A 26,492-nucleotide genomic window follows, 5' to 3' on the forward strand; every position below is an offset into this window, starting at 1 on the left:
CACCAGAAGGGAAAGATAGACGGGGAGAAAGATGGACTGATGGGGGAAAGTAAAGAATCAGACATAAGAAAAATTAATCCCCAATATCCACTCCCTGCTGGGTACCTTATTGCCTCTCAAACTTCCCATCCTCTGAGTTAATATCTCTATTGCTGTAGCATCTGGCTGAGAAGCATGCATATACTTCCATTTGTTTGAACTGGAACATAATTGGATTGGGGAGAGGGATGAAAAAGCCTTCAACCATACTTAAAACTTTTTTTCCTCCCTCCCTCTAATATGTGCACGAGAGTGTGTGATGCAGCGCTTCGGCGTCAGGCGTGCGTGCGCATGCACATGTATGCGTTGCTATTAATAGCACCTCTCATGGTCTCGCTTGTCTCGATTTGTTACCCTGCATCCGAGATGTCCCGATTGGCAATGCATTCCGAGTGCTAGATGATTTGGGGAAGTGTGTCTGCATCTCGTTTCTTGCACTCAAAGTAATCCTTTCGATGCAACTGGATGGGGAGCCCTCATGCTCCTCCATCTTATCAAGGAACTGAAAAATCATGCTTAATTAGATTCATAGTGACCTTTTTCATCTCTAGCAACGAGCGGCCAGCCGCTGCAGAGGCAAGATGTGTTCTCAACATTGATCTTTCTGCAGACCCGGGGATTGAGAAGAGCCCGGCGCAGTGAAACGAGGCAGAAAAACAACATATCAAAAATCATCAGATGAAGAGATTACTCTGTTTGAGTGAGCTGCTCTGTGTGTTGAGGCCTTTAGGAGTTAGCGTGTTTTTGTGAGAAGAGCTCCGTAATCCACCTACTGCATCTCAATTGCAGTGCAAACAGACTCGCACACAAGTATCAAGTCCCTGGCCCCTGTCTCATCGCCCATTTGACATGCACATGTACTGTAAATCCTACTGCCTGTCTCCTTCCCAGATCCCACCTCCACTCGCTTCTTCTTTTGTATCCCACCACCCTGCAACAGCAGTCTGCAACTGAGCAATGATCTTCCTGCAGGCTTCTAACAAAAGATGACTTACAAGTTCCATCTGGACAAAACATAGATGCCCTGCTGATTAAGCCAATACACAATGATCTGCCTTTTCCAGGGAAGTGTCTACTCTCAAATCTTCAACATACATACATGAATGTATTTGCGGTAGGGGGTGGGAATCACCAGAGGCACCACGATACAATGTTATCACGATAAGATCTTATTGCAATTTTAAACATTTTTTCAATATGCAGAGTATAGTAATAAGATATATTGCGATTTATAACCTTTTTTCAACTATAATTCTATAGTTTGTCAACATCTGTTTTATTTAATAAAATGCAGCTTTCATTCGGTTCATCTCAGAGTTTTCATTCACATATCTTGATATCAGAGGTCAAGGGACCCCTTTGAAAATCGGCCATGCCAGTTTTTCCTCACATTCCTCAAATTTAGAGCCTTATTTATAGCATTCTTCTTGACATGCTAACATGACACGGTTGGAACCAATCGATCCCTTAGGTTTTTAGAGTTTCATATGCTGCCAGTATCTTCATTCTAGCTTTAAGACTGAGCCGGCTACAACCTCTGAAAGACAGAATAGCTTCCGAGCCCGCCGGTGGGCTGTCGGATTGTTAAGAAGTTAATAGTTTATATTTAAAAATAGGGCTTTTTAATCAGTTAAAATATTAAATCATGATTAGTTGCATGATTGACCATACTTAATCGTGATTAATTGCAAATTAATCATTTTTTATCTGTTGAAATGTATTTAATACTCTTATTAACATGGGAGTGTGCAAATAGACTCGCTTTATGCAAATGTATGTGCATATTTACTATTAGAAAACAAAATAATGACACATATTGTCCAGAAACCCTCACAGGTACTGCATTTAGCATAAAAAATATGCTCAAATCATAACATGGCAAACTCAAGCCCAACAGGCAACAACAGCTGTCAGTGTGTCAGTGTGCTGACTTGACTATGACTTGCCCCAAACTGCATGTGATTATCATAAAGTGGGCATGTCTGAAAAGGGGAGACTTGTGGGTACCCATAGAACCCATTTTCATTCACATATCTTGTGTTCAGAGGTCAAGGGACCCCTTTGAAGATGGCCATGTCAGTTTTTCCTCACCAAAATTTAACGCAAGTTTGGAGCGTTATTTAACCTCCTTCACGACAAGCTAGTATGACATGGTTGTTACCGATGGATTCCTTATGTTTTCCATGATGCCAGTATGTCCACTCTAGCTTTAAAACTGAGCCCACTACAACCAAAATATCGCAAGTTGCGTTAATGCGTTAAAGAAATTAGTGGTGTTAAAACAAATTTGCGTTATCGCATTATTATCATGTTAACTTTGACGGCCCTAATAATAATAGAATGTAGAGAATTCTCATTTTGAAATCTTGAAACACATGAGCAGATTTGATATACTTGTCCCAGTCCCTCTGTAGCTTTAGTAATACTGTGTGGGGGGAATACACTAGACACAGTTGATACAGATATGGTATGATATTGATGACAGATTTGATTAATCCACTGATGAAATTTTGGTGCGAGTGCTCCACAATGGGCTTTAGACAGAGCCCCAAAGCGGAATATCTAGCATGAATACTCTATTGCCATATCCTTTCAGAGCTCATTTGAGTCATATCTGACATATTTATGGCTCATCATGTCATATCGTAGCCATCAGAGTACAAGCACCATGAACCATTTAAATACTGTGGGCCATGCTGTCATCTCCTGTTAGCAACATATGTCTGATAGATTCACAAGAAGAGGCACTCAACTGAATACTTTCATAGTGCTGCAGAGAAGCTCGAGCCCAGACTTGGTGAATTTACTGGCAGGAATGATTTTTTTTTTTGCGAGGAGGTCTATTTAGCTGAATAATAAAAAAAAAAAGCATTGACAGCTTCATATTGAATCGAATGTATGAGGGGCAGAGATACTGGAAGCATAGGGAAATGCAACAAACATGAGCCTCATCTGGATACAAAACGGTACAATCTCTTTTTAAAGAAGTACAAGTTTAACAGTTGCACCCGAGAAATCTATAATGATCCTTTGTGTGCACCTTAACAGAGTTGCCTGGCAACAGAACTAGAGCTCTGCAGTGAATCTAAGTGTCAAACAAAATACATTTGTAATCCAAAAGGCAACGGATTACATTTTAGACAGTAGGAGTGCCTCTTGGACAAGATTTCAATAGCTAAGGTGGGCAAAGTGAATTGGAGGGGAAAAAAGACAATTTCTGCACCGTAATAACTTTCAGATCGCCGAATGTGGACGGCCGAGTGAGCACAAAATAAGCACAACTAATTAACTGTGTCGTTTTAAAACGGGCCGTCTTAATGGACGCTGTTATTCATCCGCCTTCGACGGGAATCCATGAAATATCACGAGGGTGGACGTGAGGCTGATAAATCATGATAGCATATAGATCAGTGTCATACCTTTTTTCCCTCTGAATTATTGATTAACTCGTACGCTGGGGCTGATGCTTGAAAACACATTTCCTTGGCCGTGTTTGATCGCTAAAAGCCGCTTGATGAACGTCACATCAAAAACGGGGTTCATGGAAAACAATGCTTTCTAAATATGCTTTATGTGTGAACAAGATGGAAAAAAAAGGAGAAGCACTAAAGCTGCCTCCCCCCCCAAGTCTGTCTCTAACGCCACACACACAAATAAACGCAAATGCTTTCTACGCAGGCTGCTTATTTTCTGCTAAACAATGTTAAGCATTTACACAAAGGGACCCAAATGAGCCACTGATTGAAGATAGAATCAGTGCCCAAGTGACCCATCACAGAGCCTCTCAATCCCACGTATGCATGATTAATACATCAAACAACATCAATTCTCCTTCCTCTTCCACTTGTCAATGAGCACACACACACACCCACACACACACACGGTATACGGCCATGCGCGAACGCCCACATGCACACACACGCAGACAGAATGTACCCAGATCCTTACAGGACTGCGCATGAACACACAGACGCTGCCCCCTCCATCATGGTTAATACATCAAACAGCATTAGCTTTCCTGGATTCCTGAAGCTTAGACAGACGCGGTTCTGACAGCCCATGATTCCTCTCTGGCTGCCTCCACCCCCCTCTAGCTTCCCCCCCTTTCTTTATTCCCTATGAAGTCTGTTTGGGTGGTTACAGAACATGCTGCCAAAATAGATTCACTTACATATTACCTTTGCTTTTTTTTTGTAAGCTTGTATAATGTCATGTTAGGAAGCCATCTCTACAATAAGATGACACTGCCGAGGAGCTTTAGAGGCTCAGGGACACGTAACAATAATAACCGCTAGCCCTGATCAACAAACTCTTTTATTTCGTAAAGATTTCCATATTCTTCTGACAACGGCACGGTATTTATAGCCACATGTATGCGAGGGCACGGAAATAAAATGAGGTCCCAGATCAGCATAAAAGCAACCAGGCTATCAAATGCATTCAAATCTAACCTTTACAATTCAAATGTTTTTTTTTTTTGTTGGCATACTGTAACATCAATGAGCAGGTGGCCCATTGGATCATGGTCTAATAAAATGGACACTCATTAGTATATCCTTAGCATAAAGTGCTGTGTAATTACCATGAGAGGCCTGTATCCTTACAATGCAGCCCTGCATATGATCTCCATTTGATTGCACGCTGCTTTCAGCGTGATATTGATTTAAACTTGAGATCCAAGCTGTAGTATCTCTATAAATTAGTAAACAAGAATCTTCGACTTTCCTGTAATGAACCTCAACCACAAAGGAAGTATTAGTATATCCCCTAAATATTATCGACAAACCGTCTGCTTTTGTGATGATTTCAACATCAAATGAATAAATATGCTGCTCCCTCCAATCCCCATCTGTTTTCATTTCACTGTGTACTATCACAAACACTATAGCAGTCCTAAAAAAAATTGCAATTTAAAGCCAAATATTTACCTTATTCCAATACAAACCACACCATGCTGTTATCTGTAAACTGGTGTGTTATCTAATCTTTTTTTTTTTTAGAGTGAACAAGTGATTTACGCATGAGCTTCTTAAGCACCAAAGACAGATGCAGCACTGACATTTTTCGCACAATACTTCCATTGGCTTAAAGTAGTAACATTAAGGCACTTAGCAGATTGCTTCATGATTTTGAATGGTATCCAATGATGTGTATGGCTCTTCGATAAATACAAAAAAAAAAACTAAATGAAAAGAGGTTGTGTGTGTTCGGATAGCCTACTGGGCTGCTGATAGTGTAGCTTAAGTGCAGCGAGACTCACATGTGGTCCGCTATACTGCAAATCCTCAAAAAGAGGATAAAGAGGCTTTAAAATCACATTTACAGCACAGGAGCAGAATCCCGCAGATAAATACAGATCATGGTGTTTGACCCTGTCCATCAGCGCATTGAAAGGCTCGTGGCTTCTACACTATAGAGTCGCAAACCAGGCTTTGTCACTTACAGATACAGGGCAACACTTGGATGACTCGAAATAATAGCACCAGTTTGTGAGACCAACTGGGGGCGAGTCAACTATGACTCCTGAGTTTTTCCAGAATTCCTCTCAGTTATGTGACCTTTTATTTGATCCGTTAAATGAAAAACATGGTTTTGATTTTAAGTCTTAGACTTGTGTTTGAAAAAGACTGCAGAGCCCGTTGTGAAATATGTTGAACGTCACACAGATCGATAGACTTCCTAAAAGCCAGCACGCCATATTTGTTCCCCCGTAACATTCCACAACAACCTTAAATGTCAATACTGATCACCATCTGCTAGACATTTGCTGTACTACCTGAAAGGAATTAACTTCACAAGATTACAGGAATCCAATGGCAGCGGGAGAATGGATCTTGCTCCTCTGGCCGTGAACATATTGTTATTGCTAAAACCAATAACCTATAATATGTGCCTCAGACATTCCTACGGTAATATGAAACCTGTGACCTTTATTAGGCCAATGTGTCACACTAGCCCTTTGAGTTAATAATACAAACAGGAAACCCACTGTGCAGATTAGGCGTGTCTTTGCACAGAAAAATAACCTGCAGTTTAATAAAATCTAGCAGAAGATAATATCCTATATTTATTGATATTTATCCTTACAGAGGGCTCAAAGTGTTTGGCTGTTCATTAATTCATAGTTCCCTTTTCTTGGAAAGAAAACACTCTCAAGGCTGTAATGAATATAATTAATGGTTATGGAAGTGATTTTTAAAGGTGGGTTTGTGTTTTATGAGCAGTGAAGTTTCATTGATTAGAAATACGAGTGCAATGCACGTTCAAAACATGCCTGCATAGAACGGGCCGAATACTTGGCCTTTGGTGTTGCTGCTTGCAGCTTTCTCGAGAACCGCTCATAAAAACTACTTCACACTCGACACTGTGCTTCCAATAGCAATACACCTGCCATGTAAACACACCCACGTCGCGGCTACTCACGGTCAGAAACGCTAGTGAAATACACTCTAGTTCACGGGAAAAAAACACACCCAGGTCGCTGTTACTCCTGGTCAGACACATTGGTGAAATATACTTAGCGGAGGTAATTTCCGAATAGGCGTATTAGTCGCTTGCTTTGATATAACCACCATAAAGTAGAGCATGTAATTAGAGGAGGTATTTTGCTGGCATTAACGTCATTAGTGTTATAAGTTAGTATCAAGTCTGACACCGGGGAAATACAGTCTAACTCACTAGGGAAAAATACACCCAGGTTGAGGTTAATCACGGTCCCAAACCTTGGTGAAATACACTTAGTGGAGGCAATTTCCAAATAGGCATATTAGTTGATTGCTTTGATATAACCACCACGGTTATATAGTAGAGCATGGATTTAATTAGCGGAGGTATTTTGCTGGCATTAACGTTATTACAGTAGTGTTATAAGTTAGTATCAAGTCTTACACTGGGGAAATACAGTCTTACTCATGGGGGAAAACACACCCAAGTCGTAGCTTACTCACAGTCACACCGGTGAAATACACTCTGGTTCGATTCTGCTTCCTGTTGGCTATCTGCTCGTGTTGTCCCCAGGGAAGTGAAGAAGAGAACAGTTGTAACGTTTGTTCCGGTATATCCAGCATCGATGTAACATCAGTAAATGCAGCGAAAAGTTGCCCACCCTGTAGTTATCCAGCATCCATGTACTCCAGGATCCAGCAGCAAAAGTGAACTGCAGTCAATGACCTGTGGTCTGCCTTATGTGGATGGCATGCCGCATGAGTGCTGTTTGCTTGCATATTCTCATTCATATTTAACGTGTCGCGTGTCTAAATTGCACCAAATTGGAAAAAGCACCCCATGGGGTCCCCAGCAATACACCCACCAAATGTGAAGTCGATCGGATGAGAGTTTCTTGAGGCATGTGAAGGACACACAAGGGCCAAAGGTTTTGCCCTTAAGGAACTAATGGAATTAGTCTATTGAGCACAATGTAGCTTTTTTATTAGCTCACTTTCCTCAAGTCCAGGGCATCCTGGATTTCTAACCCCCAAAAGGCACAACTAGACTACACTGTCTACCATCATGCCAAATTTGAAGTTCCAAAGTTAAATAGTTTCCGAGTTGTGCTCCGGAAACGAAACGGATGGAAGGACACGTGGAGCGCTATATACCCCCGACTACTATAATGCATGTCTTAACTTTAAGCATCTTCAAAATTAAATTATCTGACCTGAATACAGGGCATACTTCCCAAATCTTTCCATATACGAATATACTGTATGCAGTGACACAGCTCCTAACAGCTGCATCTGTATACGTTCATATGGTAGAGATCCACATTAGCTTGTCAGGGGGGAATTAAATAATTCAATTGGATGGGAAAACATACACGAGCTGACATCTCATGTTTATATATTTTTTATGAGACATGTATAGAATGTATCATGTATAGGCTATAGTTTGTAACGCTTGTCCCTAGATGGACTTTTATATTAGAAGAAATGCATATATGGTGCAACAAACAATATCTAACTGTGCAAACACAAACTATAAGCAACAAATACAATGAAAGTAGAAGAAAAAAACACATACAATTCTAAGGAAGCTTGCCGGATCACGCTTCAGAAACTGTGTTCAAGTTAGCTTTAAAATGGTCCCAGGTTCCTGGTAGTAAGGAGTTCCACATATTTACCCGGTGAATAAAGAAAATTCCCAGAGCAACTGAGCCAGAAACCCTGAGAGGTTTCACCATGTCGCTGAGCACACAGGGCTGTTAGATACACATTTATAGATACAGTGAGTTTAGCATTGCAATGTCAATAAAGGTGTCGTGCTTAATGTCTCGAGAACATGGGAATAATGAGGTCTTATTGGCTCGCCAGCCGAAATCTTTATGGTATGAGATGTGCTGACTGCTGATTGTCTTAAGAGTCTTGATTATTGCAAAAGATGCTTGAAACAGTTTACTTGCACACCAAATTAAATGCAAGGAAAGTCATTGAATGCATAAAACTACTGTTAAAACAAAACCATTAATAGTTTCTGATGAGTCTAAATGTACCTAAATTATCTTTGGCAACCTTGTTCACCATTTCTATATGTTTCTGAATGAGAATCAGACATAACACCAAGATATTTTACTTTACAGTAACCTGTTTGTTCCTTTCTGGCAACATACTCATACAGATAGTATGATATCTTATGAAAAATGATTCCTCATTTTTCATGCGTTTTCTTACGAATGTCCGGCAACACTTGCAGTCTTTTCAAAATAAACTTCCATCTTCTCAGGAAACAACTTGGTTACACCTGGCAACAAAACCACTTAGTTGGGTTTAGGCAACAAAACCACTTAGGTTTAGGGAAATATCGACTTGGTTAGGTTTAGGCAACAAAACTACTTAGTTTGGTTTAGGAAAAGATAGACTTGGTTAGGTTTAGGCAACAAAACTACTTAGTTAAGTTTAGCCAACAAAACGACTTAGTTAGGTTTAAGAAAATATCAACTTGTTTGGGTTAAGGCAACAAAACAACTTGGTTAGGTTTAGCCAACAAGCGACTTAGTTAAGTTTAGGAAAAGATTGACTTGGTTAGGTTTGGACAACAAAACTACTTAGGTTTAGTAAAAGATCGACTTGCTTAGGTTTAGGCAACACAATTAATTAGTGAGGTTTAAGCAACAAAACTACTTAGCTAGGTTTAGGAAAAGATTGTGGTTTTGGTTAACATAACTCCAGAGGTTGCAAAATGTACGGAAGTGACATTACAAATAACTCAACGTTGATTTCTGGTTTCTCACGAGGTACGAACAGCAGTTTCCAGGACAAAAGTCTGGTGTTTTTTGACCCACCCATCCCCCCAGACCTCTCTAGGCGGTGTTTCTTGCTCTTTATACTTCCTGGTTCACAATTACATGGATTACATATGAATAGATTTTGTGGGATATATACGAATTACAGTGAATTAGTTTTCGTAGGTACAGTTACGAACGGTGTATGAGAACAGCCTGTTTCTGGCGAGGACAAACCCCAGGGTAGAAAGCCTATCTACAGTTTTCTTGGTGTTAAGTGTTAGATATGAGTTTTTGAATCATGCTGCTATAAATTGCAAAAGCTGCCACTATGGTATACAATGCTCCTGCTACTTATAAAAAGCTTCAGCTGCACAGACAATAAAGCCACATTTTCCTTTAAATCTAAACTTATTTACTGCCATTGAAATTCAAACACCGTGGATCATCAGATAGGCCTGGGTTGATAGCCGTGTTATTTGACAGAGATAATGAACAACCACTCCAGGAATTCAGCTGTGTTTTCTTCCTTCAGACATTAGAGGCGTATGAGAAAAAAATAGCTCTATTTCCCTGGTGGCATTTTAGTGACATTTTGATGCGAAGCGTCTCTGGTGAGTTGGAAAGAAATGCTGTATATTATGTTCAAATAAAAAAAATCTTCTGCGCCTGATAACCACCTTGCATCATCTATCAGATCGATCGCTGGAGCCAAAATCCAGATGACCACCCTGAATCAATAAGAGGAAATTAAATGTGTCTTCTTTATCTAATCTTCACAGCGCTTGTCTCATGACTAAAGTGTGTTTTCATATTGTGCTGGTGGCTAACGCCTGCTCCTGTGCGGATGGAAGCAGTGGCGGCAGGCAGGTTAAGTTTTAGAGTAAATACAGTCATGGCAGGCTTTCGCGAGTGTTGGAGGTGGTTTGTCATGCTTTTCCCCCTTTCCAAAACTGAATGAGAACAGACCTGGATGACTCATTGGCACTACAGTAGTAGGTTCCTGCTTTATTTATGAGAGCTGGTGGTTTTCTCCTGTGCGTCTCCTAGGCCCAGTGATTCATGAATGGACTAGACAGCCTGAGCCTGCAATTGTGGAGGTGCATTGGGAGCAGTGGATATTGAGGATTAATTTCTTTCGTGTCAGACTGTTATTCCCAACCCCCATCAAATCCATCTCTCTCCTGCTCTCTATCTACAATGACTTTCCCATTTCTTAGTTTAATAGAGTGAAGCACAATTATTTGTCCGCGGCTTGACAAATGGTCTGAATATTACGATAAAGCAACCCTATGATATACTGTGGTATATATTGTGTTGTTGTTGGTGGTAATGATTTAGACACCACCGGTCAAATTCTGGCTTGTTTTCCAAGCACATATAGGGTTTCATTACTTGCATATAGAGGACTAAGGCAGAAGGAACAGTGGGCCTATTATTCGGCGGAGTGCTGCAATCGAAGGTTCAAAGAGTGAATGAAACAGAATATCTGGCACTGCTAATGCAGCTAAGCTCAATTATGCCCTGGCTGTAGCAGGATCTGGGCGTTTTTTCTTGCTAACTATCTTAACTGCATTGTGCTGGTGATCAAATGGGGGATGCCCGCTCGTTTGATTAGCTTACACAACCTAAAATCGTGCCACATCTTGTCACAGTTGGAACCGGTAGACAGTTAACTTGAAATGTAGCCCGTGTCTCCAGTTTCAGTGACACAGTAGGTGTCCAGAGGAATCTTTGAAATAGATGAATATGTCCTGGTTTCAACAGTACGCGTCCCCAGATATTCAGTTTTGGCAGATTGTTAAATATTCCTTTCTATGTAATGTTCCTTCTGCATCCTGACCCACAAAAATCAAAACCATAAAACAAACAGCTATAACCCCCATGTGGGGTTATTTCTGCAGCTGTTGATGGTTGCTCAGCTGCTGACATGCCAGTCAATCACAACCGAAATAGTTTGAACCGTCCTCACGACATTGATTCTGAAGCAGGCTCCCGCTGTCTGACGGGAGAGATGGCTGACATTTTGCATTTCACCTCACCAAAGACAAATTGTTCAACAAAGACCTCTAGCTAGAATTCCTTTATCTTCGGTTCATACTTAGGCAACGTATGATATTCAGAAATAACTGTTAGTATACCTCTGTTGCAAATAAAGATAATTTTAACCTATTTTGAAAGTGCAGTGCAATGCCAGATCATTTCTAAATACATCTGTCATACACAGTAGTACAACTTTATGATTATTTTGGCCTGCATTTTGCCACAATTATGCATACATGTATGTTATGCTGGACTCAACCAATGAGATCTACCAGTACAAAATGTTTCTAAAGGGCCAAAAACGTATTTGCATTAACTATAAAAGAAGTGCCGCAGTACTTCTAAAGACTGATGACACTCAGCGTTGTTATTAGACAGCTCCCTGGCTGATCGATGTGTTAATTTGATTTATAAAGAACAAGATGTATTGAATTTAGGAATTACTAAGGGTTGTGCAAAATGACTGCAGTGAAGCTCCGTGCACACACCCACAAAAAGACCCATTCTGTGCCACAGTGTAGCTTTGATCTGTGGGGAAAACAGATGCAGATCTGTGCGCATCTTTTTACATTCTAATCCCATTTTGTGGTATAATCTGTTCTCGCATAGCCCTCCTCGTAGTTCAACAGTCATTGTCGAGTCTTGCTATTTTGACTCGAGAGCATGACACATCATGAGTCTATCTGAAAATTTCGGCAGATCAAGGTTGTTCATCACTGTTTCACATTATCGTTTCTGACTCTGTTAACATGTAAGAAATATGCAAGATTTGACACTTAAAGGGAGTTTTCAAGCTTTCGGAATCAACGATTTATTGGGATTTTTGTTAACTTTAACACCAGACCAGGGGAAAAAGTTAAATCATACACCTCTAGAGACTTTTATCTAAATAGATGCAGTAAAAAAGTTTGAGTTTCATTATGTACGTAGTCAGAGATGTCCTGAAGTCAAATATATCAGTCATTGTCAAGCATTATTTATTACATTTTTTCCAGCAACCAAAAAAAATCTAAGAATTAAGACATTTCCCTCACAAATGGTGTGTGTGAGGCTGGCTTGACCGCACGTTGCCGCTTTACGATAACGTTTCCTGTCCATGACAGAGTTAGCATGCAGCTTTAGTCATCATGTCTAGCTCTGCTTTTCCTGGCAATTTGTGAAACCCAAAGTGTTTCCATACTTTATTGTATGTGTAGTGTTTACCACTTTGGATGTCAAATGTGAGGGTGCGGGTCGTATCCACCTTGACCCTCTGCCATTTTCTGCTTTGTCGTTTCGGCTCGCTGCGGAACGGATATGACGCCACGTTACTCAGACTACAACAATAAAAGCGGTCACTTCTTTCTACTTTCGCATAGACCCAAATGAAGCGAATATATTGATTTCAAAATCGTAAGAAATAAAATTAAGATACATAGGTGAATCATTTTTTTCCCCCACCCCTAGTCAGTGCTATGTTTTATAATAAATAATGACATTGCTCACAGAGTTACACACCATCGTAAAGAACTCTGAAATGCAATTTTACTTCCAAACTCTTATTTCTTTTAGTAGATATGATTATTATAGCTGGTGGTTTATAGTTATGATGCAGCAGATAATGCCAGTGTCAAACTGTCACAATATTATATGATACGTTTCTCATCTTGAACACGTAAAGTAGTAAATGTGATGTTTCGCTGATAATGAAGAGAAGGAGGGAATCAATCTAGCTGATGTCAAGTCAAAGCTTTAGATTTTGCCAGTTACAGCACCACATTATACAGTGTTGTAGTTCCCAAATCACAGCCTCAGATATGGATTGACATGCAGCTCTGTCAGATTAGCCAAAAAATGACTTCTCATTTGAGAAAGATAACTCCCACTGGAAAGAATAAGAGCGTCTTTCCTCCGTCTGCAGTCAGACCTAACTACACAGCCGGGAGGGTTATGATGAGAACGTAACCAACAGGACTCGGATGGCCCTGGAGCTAACAGTGGGTTTATCATAAGATAAATATTAGAAGAAAGAGCTGGAATAATTCCACGCAGCTCGATGGCGGCCCGCACAACACGACCCAGCCACTCTTTCTCATCGTGACATCTTCTTCTCTACAGCCAAGCAAATAATAAGACAGAATATCCTTTCCCTCTCTGCGTTCCGTGTCTCAGTCTCTTTGCCCCGGTGCTCCGTCACTCAATGTCTGCGGTCTGCTGGGTGTAAGAGCATGTCTGACACATTTCCATTAGTGGGGAGACTATTCAATTACCATAGCTCAAGATATTTAAACCTTGCCAATTACTGAACATCTCCCCTTTAAATTATGCATACACAGAGCTGATAAGGTTGTGTGTAGTGATTTCTCCTTTTGACACGTTGCAAGTGTGTTCTGCTGTGTCAGACTCACTTCTTCTTCTTCAGAGAGAGAAAGAGAGAGAAAGCTATATATTTGTTTCATTCACGCACCCATTCACTTGGACTTCGCAGTCATATTGGGTATTGGTACCCTTGCATCCACAAGTGTCAGTGGCACTACAAGTTGTAGTCAACACCTTAAAGCTTTTTTTTTTTTTTTTCCTGTGTGAAAAGTGCAACGGTGGTGAAATTTGCAAGGCTTTACAATACACAGTGCATGTTTTTGGGTGGTAAACTGCTGATTTTGCAGCGGGCCTTGTGATCACAAAAATTGCTAACGCTCGGTAGTTTTCTCTTAAATGGGTAATAATCATTGGCTCTAATTTTCCTGATGCCAATTCCAGTCGACAAATTGTGTGCGCTCTCCGAGAGCCTTCCCCCCTCGTATCCTAGCAACCCCCTCCATCTCAAACAATACAGTAGCATTCACACATCCTCCTACTCGGCAAGCCCACATACCTCTCCCTGGCCTTAGTCTCTGCTCTTTGCACCTGACCCAATCCCCAGGTGAGCAGCTACCACCAATCTCCTACTAGACTTTTTCTTCACCTTCACCCAAACCCACTCATTGTTGCGCCTTTTTTTTTTTTTTTTTCCTGCAGGGACACATAAATAAAATAATAAACACAAACCTCAATGCCCCTCTGCTAGTCTCTTTCTCTCTTCTCCATCTGTGCTCTGTACAGTACATTAACTGTATAGTTCTGCGTTTATATGTTGTGTACACGTTGACACATACAGTACAGTATGGAGGGATGTTCACCTACCATTCATTGCTCTCACTTGCTTTAAAAATACATCCCTTTCTTCCATAATTGAGAAGAAATGGCCATGCTGTCTTTGAATTGGATGATAAAAGAGGCATAGAAAATAATGGTTGGTAGCAGAATCTGCCCACTGATAAGAGTTCAAGGGAGATTTTACTGTATGTGCTGTGGAAATGAGAGAGAAACTGGAGACTATAACACATAAAGGGATCAACGTATGGGGAAAAGTTACAGAGGATCTGCTGGAGAGTTCAGACAATCATGTGATTAAGAGGTTTCACTTATAGCCGAGACAGTCTAGCTCTATGGTCAATAGACTTAGTCATATGATAAAAGAGTTTAAATGGATTATGTTTGTGGATTATATTAATTATTATTATATTACAAACCTCTAAAATATTTGTTCTAAATTATGAATCATAATTGACAACACAACTAATACTTTGTGCACTGCTCTTAATTCTTGATAACATTATTGTCCTCTATTATCTAATACATTGAAGCCAATGTGGAAGTGCCTTAAACTTGCATTCTTTCTAATAGCCAGCAGGGGGCGACTCCTCTGGTTGCAAAAAGAAGTCTGATTGTATAGAAGTCTATGAGAAAATTACCCTCAGTTGATTTATTACCTCAGTAATCAACATTGTAAACATGAGTTTATGGTCTCAATCGTTAGTTTGAGATGCCAAATATACTTGGGCGGGCATTAATATATGGGTGGCCCACCCAAGTACAGTCTATGTGTGAAATACACTGCTTATGTTTTCTAATTACCTCCTGGCAAGGGAGTGAATGATGTTAATTTAGTAAAGTATGGTTCCATTTAGAGTGAAATAGACCATAAAGCAGGGTATGCTTTAGGGCGTGGCTACCTTGTGATGGACACGTCGCTACCACGGCGTTGTCCGGTGTTTTTTTCTTAGAACTTTAACCCTTTTACAGTGTGTTTCCATTTCATGAAAGTCAATCTCGGAACCAGTCGCCTTCCAGTCTGGTGACGGATAAGCCTCTGGGGTCAAGGGGTTATATTTCTGGGGTTCCCGTGTAGCCAGTGGATATCCGGGCCAAGACTTCCTTTTCCGTGCGCTGCTCATTCTTTACATTCCAGGTCAAGGGGTTATATTTCTGGGGTTCCCGTGAAGCCAGTGGATATCCGGGCCAAGACTTCCTTTTCCGTGCGCTGCTCATTCTTTACATTCCGAATAGCAACTTGAGATGCGAGACTGCAGTTTGAGTTGAGAGACAACGTGTACTATTGGGTAATTTCACAAGTTTAAAAAATGTAAAACTAATAAAAAGCTAAATCATTGTCAGACGATAGCCGCGGGGATCCGAGATTGCATTTCAGCCAATGCGTTCAGCCTTTTATGCTCTCCACACGGACTGTTTACATGTATCCAACCAAAGCCTGCTCAAATGTAATTGGTCAATACTATTCTGCCTACAAAAGGAAACCAGAACGCAAATCTGTTCATAGAGATTACATTAAAGTTAACATTTTGGTCACCTAAAAGTGTCTTATTCAGCGTGCAGGTTGTACTTAGCTCCACCCTCTCGTGTCACTTAAGGTTGCAAAAAACAAGATAACATTTTTGCCCTTTGTACTTAATTACTGTTGGAATAAACTAACTACGGAAGCCCTTCAATGCCATAAAGTTGCTATTACTTATAGTGCCATTCAAGACAACTCTGTTGCTTCTATGTCTGAATATTAAAATATGCTCTTTTTCCTCCCTATAGTCAGCCATGTAGCAACCGTCCTCCCAAAAAGTTATTTTTAATGCTCTAACATATCATCAAATATGATAAATTGCCCCATTATAAACTCACATTTATGTCCTGCCACACATTAAATATAGCATGTGTGTCCTCAATAAAACTGTGAGTGAAATGAATTAAAACGTATTAAGAAAATGTCTAACTTCATCAACAGGTCTAATTATGCTAATACTAATTATAGATTTAACGGAGACGATTTTAATCCAAAAAGCACTTAAATAGATTCGATCAATAATGCAAATATACAGTTAATTGGTACTCAGAGGAAAGCTTAGTTAGATTATATCTCTTTGTCCCCACAAAGTGTGTTGATACAGCAGGCACTCTGTCAGAGTCAGGACAGACAAAAAAACAGATGAGTTGTGTCATTCGCTCATTAGTCTTAATGACAGAAAAAACACAGCGTGTCATTGCTGTCAGCCGATGTGGTTTGATCGCTAACCGTAGGTCTACATTTAGTTTGACGTGTTTGTTTACAACTCAAATGCTGGTGTCAGTAGGCGATTTGAGGGGGGATGAATGGGGGGGATTCCCTATTAAAGAGAACCTATTATGCTTATTTTCAGGTGCATACTTTTATTTTGGGTTTCTACAAGAGCATTTTTACATGCTTTAATGTTTGCGTTTCTCATAGCGGCTCGTTTCGCCCTCAACCAACGCTCTGAAAAGCCCAGTCTGCTCTGATTGGTCAGCTGGCCCACACTGCTAGGATTGGTCAACCGAACCAAACTGCCCAGTCTCCGCTCTAACTAGCTTTGTTTGAGGGTGTGCCAAACTAGCCCCTAGTCAGGTGTTATGCAAATGTGTTACTTGGTGACATCACCACATTACGGAAGGAAAGGCGGGACTTCGAGCAAGGTGTTTCAGGCAGTTTAGGAGCAGTGTTTCTGTGGGGGAGAGTGACTCCCTTTGGCGTGGACTTTGTGTTTTGTAACTTTGCAGACCTTTTACATGCACAGTAAACTATATAACACACTAAAGGAAATGGAAAAAGCACAAAAGCACAATAGCTCCTCTTTAACCTGCCATGCCCCTTCTCCATCCCCTAGTAGCAGAGAGAGTACAGGGTCAGAGAGGTTGTTTAGTTGAATAAGCTAGTCTAGTCTGTCTGACTCATTGACCTTTTATGTGACTGAGGTTAGTCAGCTAGTAAGAATCTATGGCCCCGACCATGGCTCAGTAGCCTAACTGTGCTGTGCATTGATAAATCCATGGTGCTCTCCGGTGATGCTGAAGTAGCAGACATATTTGTAATTGCGACTTTTCCTTTGACTCCTGTGGGGGTAGTATTTAAAAATACAGAACCAAAAGGTTCATCAAGGGTCTATCGCCCATTGACAAAACGCCTACTGGCTAGTGTCAACTAACATGTAAAAGCTAGGTAATTGCTAACCTTATTGGTGGCTAAAAACCTTTGCTTTTAACGAAGTGTATAATATGTGTAATATGTGTTGCGGCATCGTTGCAGCAGAAGCACACTCTGAAATGAGCGTCACGTTCACATGAGCCTTGACTGTGTGTTTCAAAATGTCAAACATGTTCAAAGTGTCGTTGTCATATTGAAAAAAAAAGGGAGATCACCTTTTGGTTAATTCTTTCTTGATCCATATAGTTCAGCGAGATCCCGCCATCTCCTCAAGCTCTGGGTGCAGTAGAAGCTTTGACCCCAACTGCTGAAAACACTACAGACGTCCTTAATTATCAGAGAAAAAGCCTAGCCCAAGGAAGTACTGGAATCAGTCTTGAAATGCTCAAGGATGGGGAACAATTAGGGCTAGAATCCTCTGCAGGATTCTTTACAACAAGGAGACGCTTAATACCCAAACTGTAAAAACTGGGGGGCATCATACTGACGTCGCCTAAGCTCTGATCTTATCCCGGAGAAAATAACATACCGAGGGACCATTTTGATAAGAAGAAAAGGCTGATTTCAGGGAGGGGGGAAGACAAAGCAGATGGAATTTTTGCATTACATGAAATACTGTCACAAAGCCCTGAATAACGTCGTTTTATAGACTCTTCAAAAATATTCCCGTGGTATGGGATTCTTGACGTAACAGCAAATGTCATCAAGATGTAGATTAGGGGTGTCAAGTTGTCTGCAATGGGGCTGTGGCATATTATTAAATACATGTCAAATTTAAACCCAATGTGTGAGGCGCATTCTCTCTCCCAACCTATTCAATCATCACTGTTGTGACTGGCAGGGGAGAAACACTTTAAAAAGACGGGAGACACAGGAAGAAGACGAACACACGCAAAGATTCAGAGTGCTCCTCGATTTTATCATCCCGCTCTGCACTGGACATTTTGATAAACAAAGTAAGGTCTCACTACAAACCCCATAAATCATCTCAATGAGTGGAGAAGATTAAGGACTTTCACGGAAGTGCGTCTCCAGGAAAGCGGAAAAACAGAAGCCGACGGCAAATGGTATTCTCTTGTGAAAACCTTATGTCTTTCATAGGAACTCCGCTATGCGTTATTACTTGTGAAATGGAGGAAATTAATTGAATTATATTCAAGTCATAAGGGTAATTGTTTCTGAGTCAATGACTGTTTCCGACAGTGAGGCAGACAGGCTGAAAGACACAAACAAGCTCCCAGCTGGAGAGATGCATGCGCAAATACACAGAGTCAAGCAAATTGCAAACGGCTATAATCAAATGCATACCCTGACAGTATTAAAAAACACGCTGAGCTCCGACAATCTCTGTGCTTTTATCAGATTTTTTTTTCTTCTTTTATATCTAAACCATAAACCAAATGAAATAATCCAGACCCCTATTATCACAACCAGACATCTTGTACACCTGTGCAGCAAGTTGACATTTTGGCTTAACCAGATATAAATACAGGAAGAATGGAAAGGGAACAGTTATTATCGTAACCTTAGCTTTTCCCTTGAGGGGATAAAATATTCAGTCTACAATGCTGAGCCAAGGGCATGGCTCACATGGGAAAACTTTCTTCAATTAGAGGTGGATCGTCAGCGAGGCATCGAAGGTGCCACGCTGAGTACATACAGATGCTGTTACAAAACTTTGGTCAGATACGATGTTATGCCAAAGGGAGGACAGGTTCAGGGTATATAACTCTACCGTCTAAAATAGGGATGCACCGATGGCAAAATTCTGGGCCGATACCAATGTTTAAAATAACAATTTGGCCGATAGCCGACACCGGTGTTATTTTCTTTTTGCTGTTATTTATTCCCCTTTTGTGCCAGGGAAACAATTTCTCTTTATAATTAAAAAATAACTGAGCTGTCATTCAGCATTTTATTAGACTGTCTTTGAACAAGCACAAATTCAATCATACAAATTTATGAAACAACCTTTTAATATAACCTTCTTCCACATGAAAAATATTCTTTTTTTAAATAACTGCTTCAAAACTCCTTTTTAGCTGCTATAGCCTACAACTACTCACTCATTGAGAAACATAGCCCAACCAAAATATTTTTCCGATGTTTTGTGAATCATAAATTAAATGTAAAAGCAACAAGAATGGCACTCAGAGAGTGCAGACCTCCGCCAAGGTGCCCGAGTATGATTGCCCCCCCTCTCCGTTCAGTTTGCGCCATCATCCACGTGTATTTTTGTTTATGTTGAGATCAGCTGTACGTAGCGGAGCATCGTAAAACACTTCATTCTAACTGGACAGAAACAAAATAAAACTCACCTAAACCGTCGTCACTACTCTTTCCAACAATCACCAAGTGTGCTTTGGTCAAACTCAACTCTAATTTCACATAGTTTAATGTGAAAAAATGTCCCCCCCACCCCCTGCTCTCTCTCTGAAGGAAAGAGGCTGGGTCATGCGTCATCAACTTGTCATCAGTTACACTGCGCATGTATTATACCTAGAGGTCTTAATGTTCTGGTTGATCAGAATCCTTAAAAAGATTCCTGAATCCATATCATGATCCGGATTTCCACCAAAATCGAATGGATTGTTCATTGTGCCACACCCCACCTCTTCATTCAAATCCATCGCGGACTTTTGGAGTAATCCCGCTAACAGACAAACAAACAAACAAACAAACAAACAAACAAACAAACAAACAAACAAACCACCTTGGCGGAGGTAATTAGAAACATAATCAGTGTTTTTCACACACAGTCTGTACTTGGGTGGGCCGCCCATATATTAACGCCCGCCCAAATATATTTGGCATCCCATTTTAATTGTTCTATCTGTCCGAGAGATAAACGCCATCCGCGATCCATTCATTGGTGGACTAGTAGCGGCAGGGGTGTGAATGAAGGGCCCCGCTCTGCTGGACGGACTCACGGCGGAGCCACAGGACTACGACGCGGCGGCCCCGACGTGCTGCTGCTCTCTGCTCACCCAGGACTGGGACCGGTGTGGGGGATGGACTGCTATACACGGGCTGCACATCATGGAGGATCTTCCAACTGTGACCCACTGGGTGCTGCGTCACACCCCGTTGGACTGAAAGGCTTCTAGTGACATATTACGCACACATGAGGTTCGTTCCCAGCCAGACTGCAGTGAGTGTTTTTAATAAATATTGTAAGCCATTGTTTAACTGCTTAATTTGTCATTGAACGTAACAACGTTCATGTCGTTGATTTTTCTCAGACATTTTTTCCATCAATTTTCCATTCATTTTCCCTGTTAAAAGGTTTTTTTTTGGGGGAGTTTTGTTGTTGTATGTCGTATGCTGTACAGATTGTACAGACAAATTTGTGATATTGGGATATACAAATAAAATTAACTTGACTTGACAGTGTAATACTCCCACACGGCCGACTTTTTCTTTTACTTTTTTTTTTTTAAACAAACCACACGCACTGCGCGCGGCACCCACCGTCAGAGTCATGTCCAGCCAGTTGCTTCTTCTCCAAATCAGCTGCTGGTTACTGTTGTCGGAGACCTACCGCAAATAACACAACATTTAGCCGGCGCAAAATTTATGCAACACAACAGATAAACATTGGCCACCGTCATCGGCGAATGTCATCTTATTTGCCGTTAGCCCAATGACAGTCAACAAGGCGAATACCGATGTTCGGCCGATGAATCGGTGCATCCCTAGTCTAAAATGCGTCCTGCCTCAGTACAAAGCAAAATCATGATACTCCGCTACAAACAATAATCCATAAGCTTAAAGAATCCTACACAGAGTTGGGATCAAAAACATAGTGTTAAATGCACAGAGAACACAAGATCAAAGGCAAAGGCTTTACAGAGAGCTATAGTCAAATGTAAGGCTTATCACACACTTGCAGCACATTGATTTTAAGACGTATGCTTATCAAGCAAATACAGAAACACGGACTCTTTCTGACATATTCTTGGGTTGGGGCTTCCTCAAACAGACCCTGAAATGTTCAGGTGTCTGATATATTGTATTGGAGCTTATCCATCTCTGCAGGCTGTCTGCTACCCAGTTAACAAGGTGGAAATAGTCAAAGGAAGCACACAACTGAGAGAGGATATAAGGGGCTTCCTGTCAGATAACAAATACGCTGCAGTGAGTGTGTATTCGTGACATAGAGTATATCACCTGCGCAAATCAAGTAATCATGGATCTGTTATTTCTTTTTTTTGTATTCACCATGAGCCCAAAAGCAGATTACTTGCTTCGTTTCAAGCATTCTTGGCTCCGACAGGCCGCATGGGGGGAACAGCAATACCTGCTTGTGTGTTCTCCTGGAGGTAGTGGAACCTTTCAAGAACTTTTTGTAATCATCAAAGAGCTGATTGAAACTGCCCCAGGTGGGATACTGTAACTTCACACCTGATGACTGGTGATACCTTCAAGCGTTCAGTATAACTTCTGTTCGGTCTGAGTGCAGTCGACATGAATGGTCGCACATAGGGCTGGGCAATAAAACGATATTATAACGATAGCGTGATATGAGACTAGATATTGTCTTAGAGTTTGGATATCGGAATATGGCAAAAGTGTTCTCTTTTACAGTAAAGCGATGTAATTTTCTGAACTTAACGGCCTGTTCTAACTGTTCTATTATTTGCCTTTACCCACTTAGTCATTATATCCACATTACTGGTGATTATTTATTAAAAATCTCATTGTGTTAATATTTTTTGAGAAAGCACCAACGGTCAAACCTACAATACCGTGGCAATATCGATATCGCGGTATTTATTTCATGAATACTTTCACACAAACTTTGTTACTCTTACGCTCTTACCTTTCACAATAAAAGCCCTTCACATATAATATTCTCAGGCGAGTATTTCACATTTTTCTGTTGTTTATTCATCTCGCCCCTCGTGTGTAAATGGCCTTAATTGGTGAAATTAGTTTGTGTATATATATATATTATTATCTGTTCAAAATGTATATTAAAGGGAGATTAGATTTGATTCAAGTATTTTATACTCTTATCAGCATGGGAGTGGGAAAATATGCTTCCTTTATGCAAATGTATGCATATATTTATGATTATTATTATTAACAACATAAAAAAAATGACAAATATTGTCCAGAAACCTTCACAGGTTCTGCATTTAGCATACAAAAATATGCTCAAATCATAACATGGCAAACTCAAGCCCAACAGCTCAACAACATCTGCTAGTGTGTCAGTGTCCTGACTTGACTATGACTTTTTTATTCACATATCTTGAGGTCAGAGGTCAAGGGACCCCTTTGAAAATGGCCATGACAGATTTTCCTCGCTACAATTTAGCGTAACTTTGGAGTGTTATTTAGCCTCCTTTGCAACAAGCTATGACATGATTGGTACCAATAGATTCCTTAGGTTTTTTAGTTTCAGATGAGCCTGATACAACCTAAAAATTGTAAGTTGCATCAATGTGTTAAAACTAATTTGCGTCAACTCTGACAGTCCTTGTTTTTACATGTCACTTTTTCTTTTTTTTTTTCATGGCATGTCTCAAAGTTAAAATTTCTATTTTTGTTGGGACATATGGGCACCTGAAACATCAAATTTTTTCCTACAGAAGTTGACATGTAGCAGGCATGAGCAACAATCATGCTTTGCTCTACATTACATGCACCCACAGACACAAGCATTCATGCAACAGAGCTGGAGCTGCCGTGCCAGGTGTTGGTCCCGCTCTACCACCTGAGCTACTGTCACTCCACATACGCGTGCATCATTACTCATGAAAAGACCGCCAGCATTCAGTATCTCCACAAGTGCGAATTCCACTTAAAAAGACACATTATGTGCCCTTGGCAGCGTATTCTGACGGGTGCGTATGTGCCCTTGGAACTCTGCATGTTTTATAAAGAGAACAATAAGTGGAGGTGCTTCCGACACTCCACTCCATTGCCACTGTCGGGGTGACACGGTGGGAGAGCACTGCTGCTTTTAAAGGGGACAAAGGAGCCAATGTGATTGGCCACAATGGTTACAGACACTAAACAACCCTTACACACATGCCTATTATGTATTAAAATTGATTTACCCGAATCCAACTCTACTTCCATGAGCACAGGGAGGAGCACTGCATGCCCCAAGCCACAAAAATACCAAAATTATGTCATCCCTCCTTCTGCACACTGCATTCTTGACTAGACTAGGTTTTCAGCGCCTTGACTCACAAAATGAGTGCCCGTGGTCCTTTTCAGCCTGAACATATAAGTTAAAATAAGCAAAATCATAATAAAGAAGACTAACTGTGATCCATAAAAACATGTTTTGATAAAAGTTTTCTTGTTAAATAATTCTGAAAGACTTCTACATGCTATCAGATTATTTAATCTACCATACGATGCCCAGCTCCTGCTCACACATATAAAAGTTTAACGGCAAATTCCACCTTCATGTCGAGGAGCCATATTACCCTACTTTAGCTTCTGCATGCTGATGCCACACCTACAAAAATGGCTATTGCTTATTTGTTTTCTCCTTTTGATTAATGGGTAAGTTAATTAAATTGTAACTTGGTCTTGCCCCGGTGCAATGCATCTGTAATGTCTCTGAGAATGACGGAGCACTTTTTCAATGAAGCATAATTTATTGGATATTACTAGTCAATTATGAATATATTTGTTTATATTTGTTCTGTCAAGATTAAAGGATTATGCATATTTAAGTATAAAAAGTCCATCAATTATGTTTCTATCTTCATCTCACCTGATATCTATTCTATCTTTAAGGGCTCCTGGGCTACTTTGATGGTATGGGACTTGCTCTGAAGCAGCATTACTATGTAAGCCTATGGTATGCAAAATGGACAGTAAGTCCCATAAATATGCTGCGGTATTGATGGATTTATCACGATTAACTATGTACAATCACGTGATTAAATATTGTAATCGATTGACAGCCCCATATTAAACAAAACAAAAAATGCAACAAAACTTAACTCAAAGTTAATGCGATAATAACGCGTTGACACAAATTCGATTTAACGCCGCTAATTTCTTTAACGCATTAACGCAACTTGCGATTTTCAGGTTGTAGCGGGGTCAGTTTTAAAGCTAGAGTGATACTGGCATCATATGTAACAACAAAAACCTAAAAAATCCATTAGTACCAACCATGTCTTATGCACTCTTTGTGCTAGAAGATACTGTATTAAACACATCACTCAAAAGTAAAATATGCCTGGGCTAAAAATATTGCCAGGTACACAATGTGCCAAAAAGTACTGTCAAAATGTTTAGCTGATTAACAAACTGATCCTAGATTGTGGTAAATATTTTGTTCACACTGAGTCTCTATCCAGTACTAGGTTTTAAACACTAACTAAAATGTGGTTTCAGTTCAGTTCACCTCATGAATGGTGTGGGCTTAAAGTGAAATTTTTTTTGCAGCACACTGCGAAAGAAGCAGAAAACTGCTGATGTAGTGAGCTGTTTTGTGGTAGAATTTCTCTCTCCTGGTGAGTCTCCATTCGACTTGAATTCTGGGAATGTGAGATGCCTGAATACACTTTGTTGGAGTTCTGAAGTTAAAAACAGTAACAGTGTGTTTACCGTGTTAACCACTTGCGAGACACACACACACACACACACACACAGAGAAACAGATGATGAAAACACAGGCTTGAAATGTAAGTAGAATCTCAATTTGACAATATGAGATGCATGTATTCACAAATGCATCTTTCGGTACGCAACAGTGACTGCAGCTGCAGTGGATGCATATTGTTTGAGCTAAAGTGGAAGCTTGGACAATTGTCCTACTGTAGGATGCCCCGGAGCTCAAACTGTGCAACCATGGAAATATCAATGTGCTGGGCTAAAGAAGCCTTAGAAGCAAACCCACTCCAGCTGTGCCACCGAACCTCCCAGCAGCTGTAACCCAAAACCAAAGCCTTTGCCGGGTCTGTTTTATTATACACTGTGCTGCTGTATATGTACGGGATAATGTGTGGATGCATGGAATATAAATTATTAAAACAAAAAGGAATGGTTTGAAGACTGAAAACTATTGATCTTCGGTCTATGAACCATGAAGAGAATGCTACGGATGCATTTATCAAAGAACGGGCGGGTAAATGCTATGATCTGATCAGGACACTGTGATCAGGGCTCAAGCTCAGGCTCAAATGTAAAGCGCAACTGGGAGCCGAGACTTCAAAGGGGGGAAAAAAGGAACGTTTCACCATTCTGGTTGCTAGCTAACTCTAATTAGATTGAACTACAGCTAACCTGCAGTAACAAAGGGGCTGATAAATGGACAAGTGAAAGCTACTGATCCTTTTTTTCTTTTGAAAAGGGGGTTGACTAATTCCAAAATACAGATGTAGCTAAAGGTAATGTAGCCGGGAAACTGTAGATCTTTTTTTTTCTTTTTTACTTTGCGTTATGTGTTTTTGGGAGCCCCAGTCACGCTAGGAGTGCCTAAGGCAGTGCTCTAAAAAGACCCACATCCAAAACATCAGCCAGATGTGTGCAACTGTAAGTAAATACATGTGCAGATGTTTTACGAAAACCCAAAGTTAGTGGAAGAATATTGCCTGCTGACATGTTCATAGGTTAAAATAACAGTTTCAAATTAGTTTACCCCATTGTTTTTTTTTGCAAAAATGTTATTATAATTTTGTTAATTATTTGTTGCCAGTGTGCACTAACAAACACACCAGAGGAGAGTTAAACAAATACTAGGGCTGTCAATCGATTCAAATATGTAATTGTGATTAATCACATGGTTGTCCATAGTTAATCGCAATTTATCACAAATTTTTTATCTGCTCCAAATGTACCTTCAAGGGAGATTTAGCAACAACAAAAAAAAATGCTTTAATCATTACATGGAAAACTGAAGTCCAACAG

General features: G+C 40.4%; 1 protein-coding gene across 2 annotated transcripts in view; it reads right to left on the minus strand.

Moving 5' to 3' along the window:
* The window catches only part of pcdh1a (protocadherin 1a), a 116,622-nt gene that overhangs the window by 45,409 nt on the left and 44,721 nt on the right, over positions 1-26,492 (minus strand). Inside the window, exon 4 of one of the 2 annotated variants that reach the window (XM_037748769.1) lies at positions 21,078-21,143. The exons of the other annotated variant lie outside the window; for it this stretch is intronic. Within the exon in view, the coding sequence (XP_037604697.1) occupies positions 21,078-21,143 (66 nt within the window). The remainder of the gene's footprint in view (positions 1-21,077; positions 21,144-26,492) is intronic. 2 annotated transcript variants of the gene reach the window in all.

This window comes from Sebastes umbrosus, chromosome 17, assembly GCF_015220745.1.
Source record: "Sebastes umbrosus isolate fSebUmb1 chromosome 17, fSebUmb1.pri, whole genome shotgun sequence".
NCBI lineage: Eukaryota > Metazoa > Chordata > Actinopteri > Perciformes > Sebastidae > Sebastes > Sebastes umbrosus.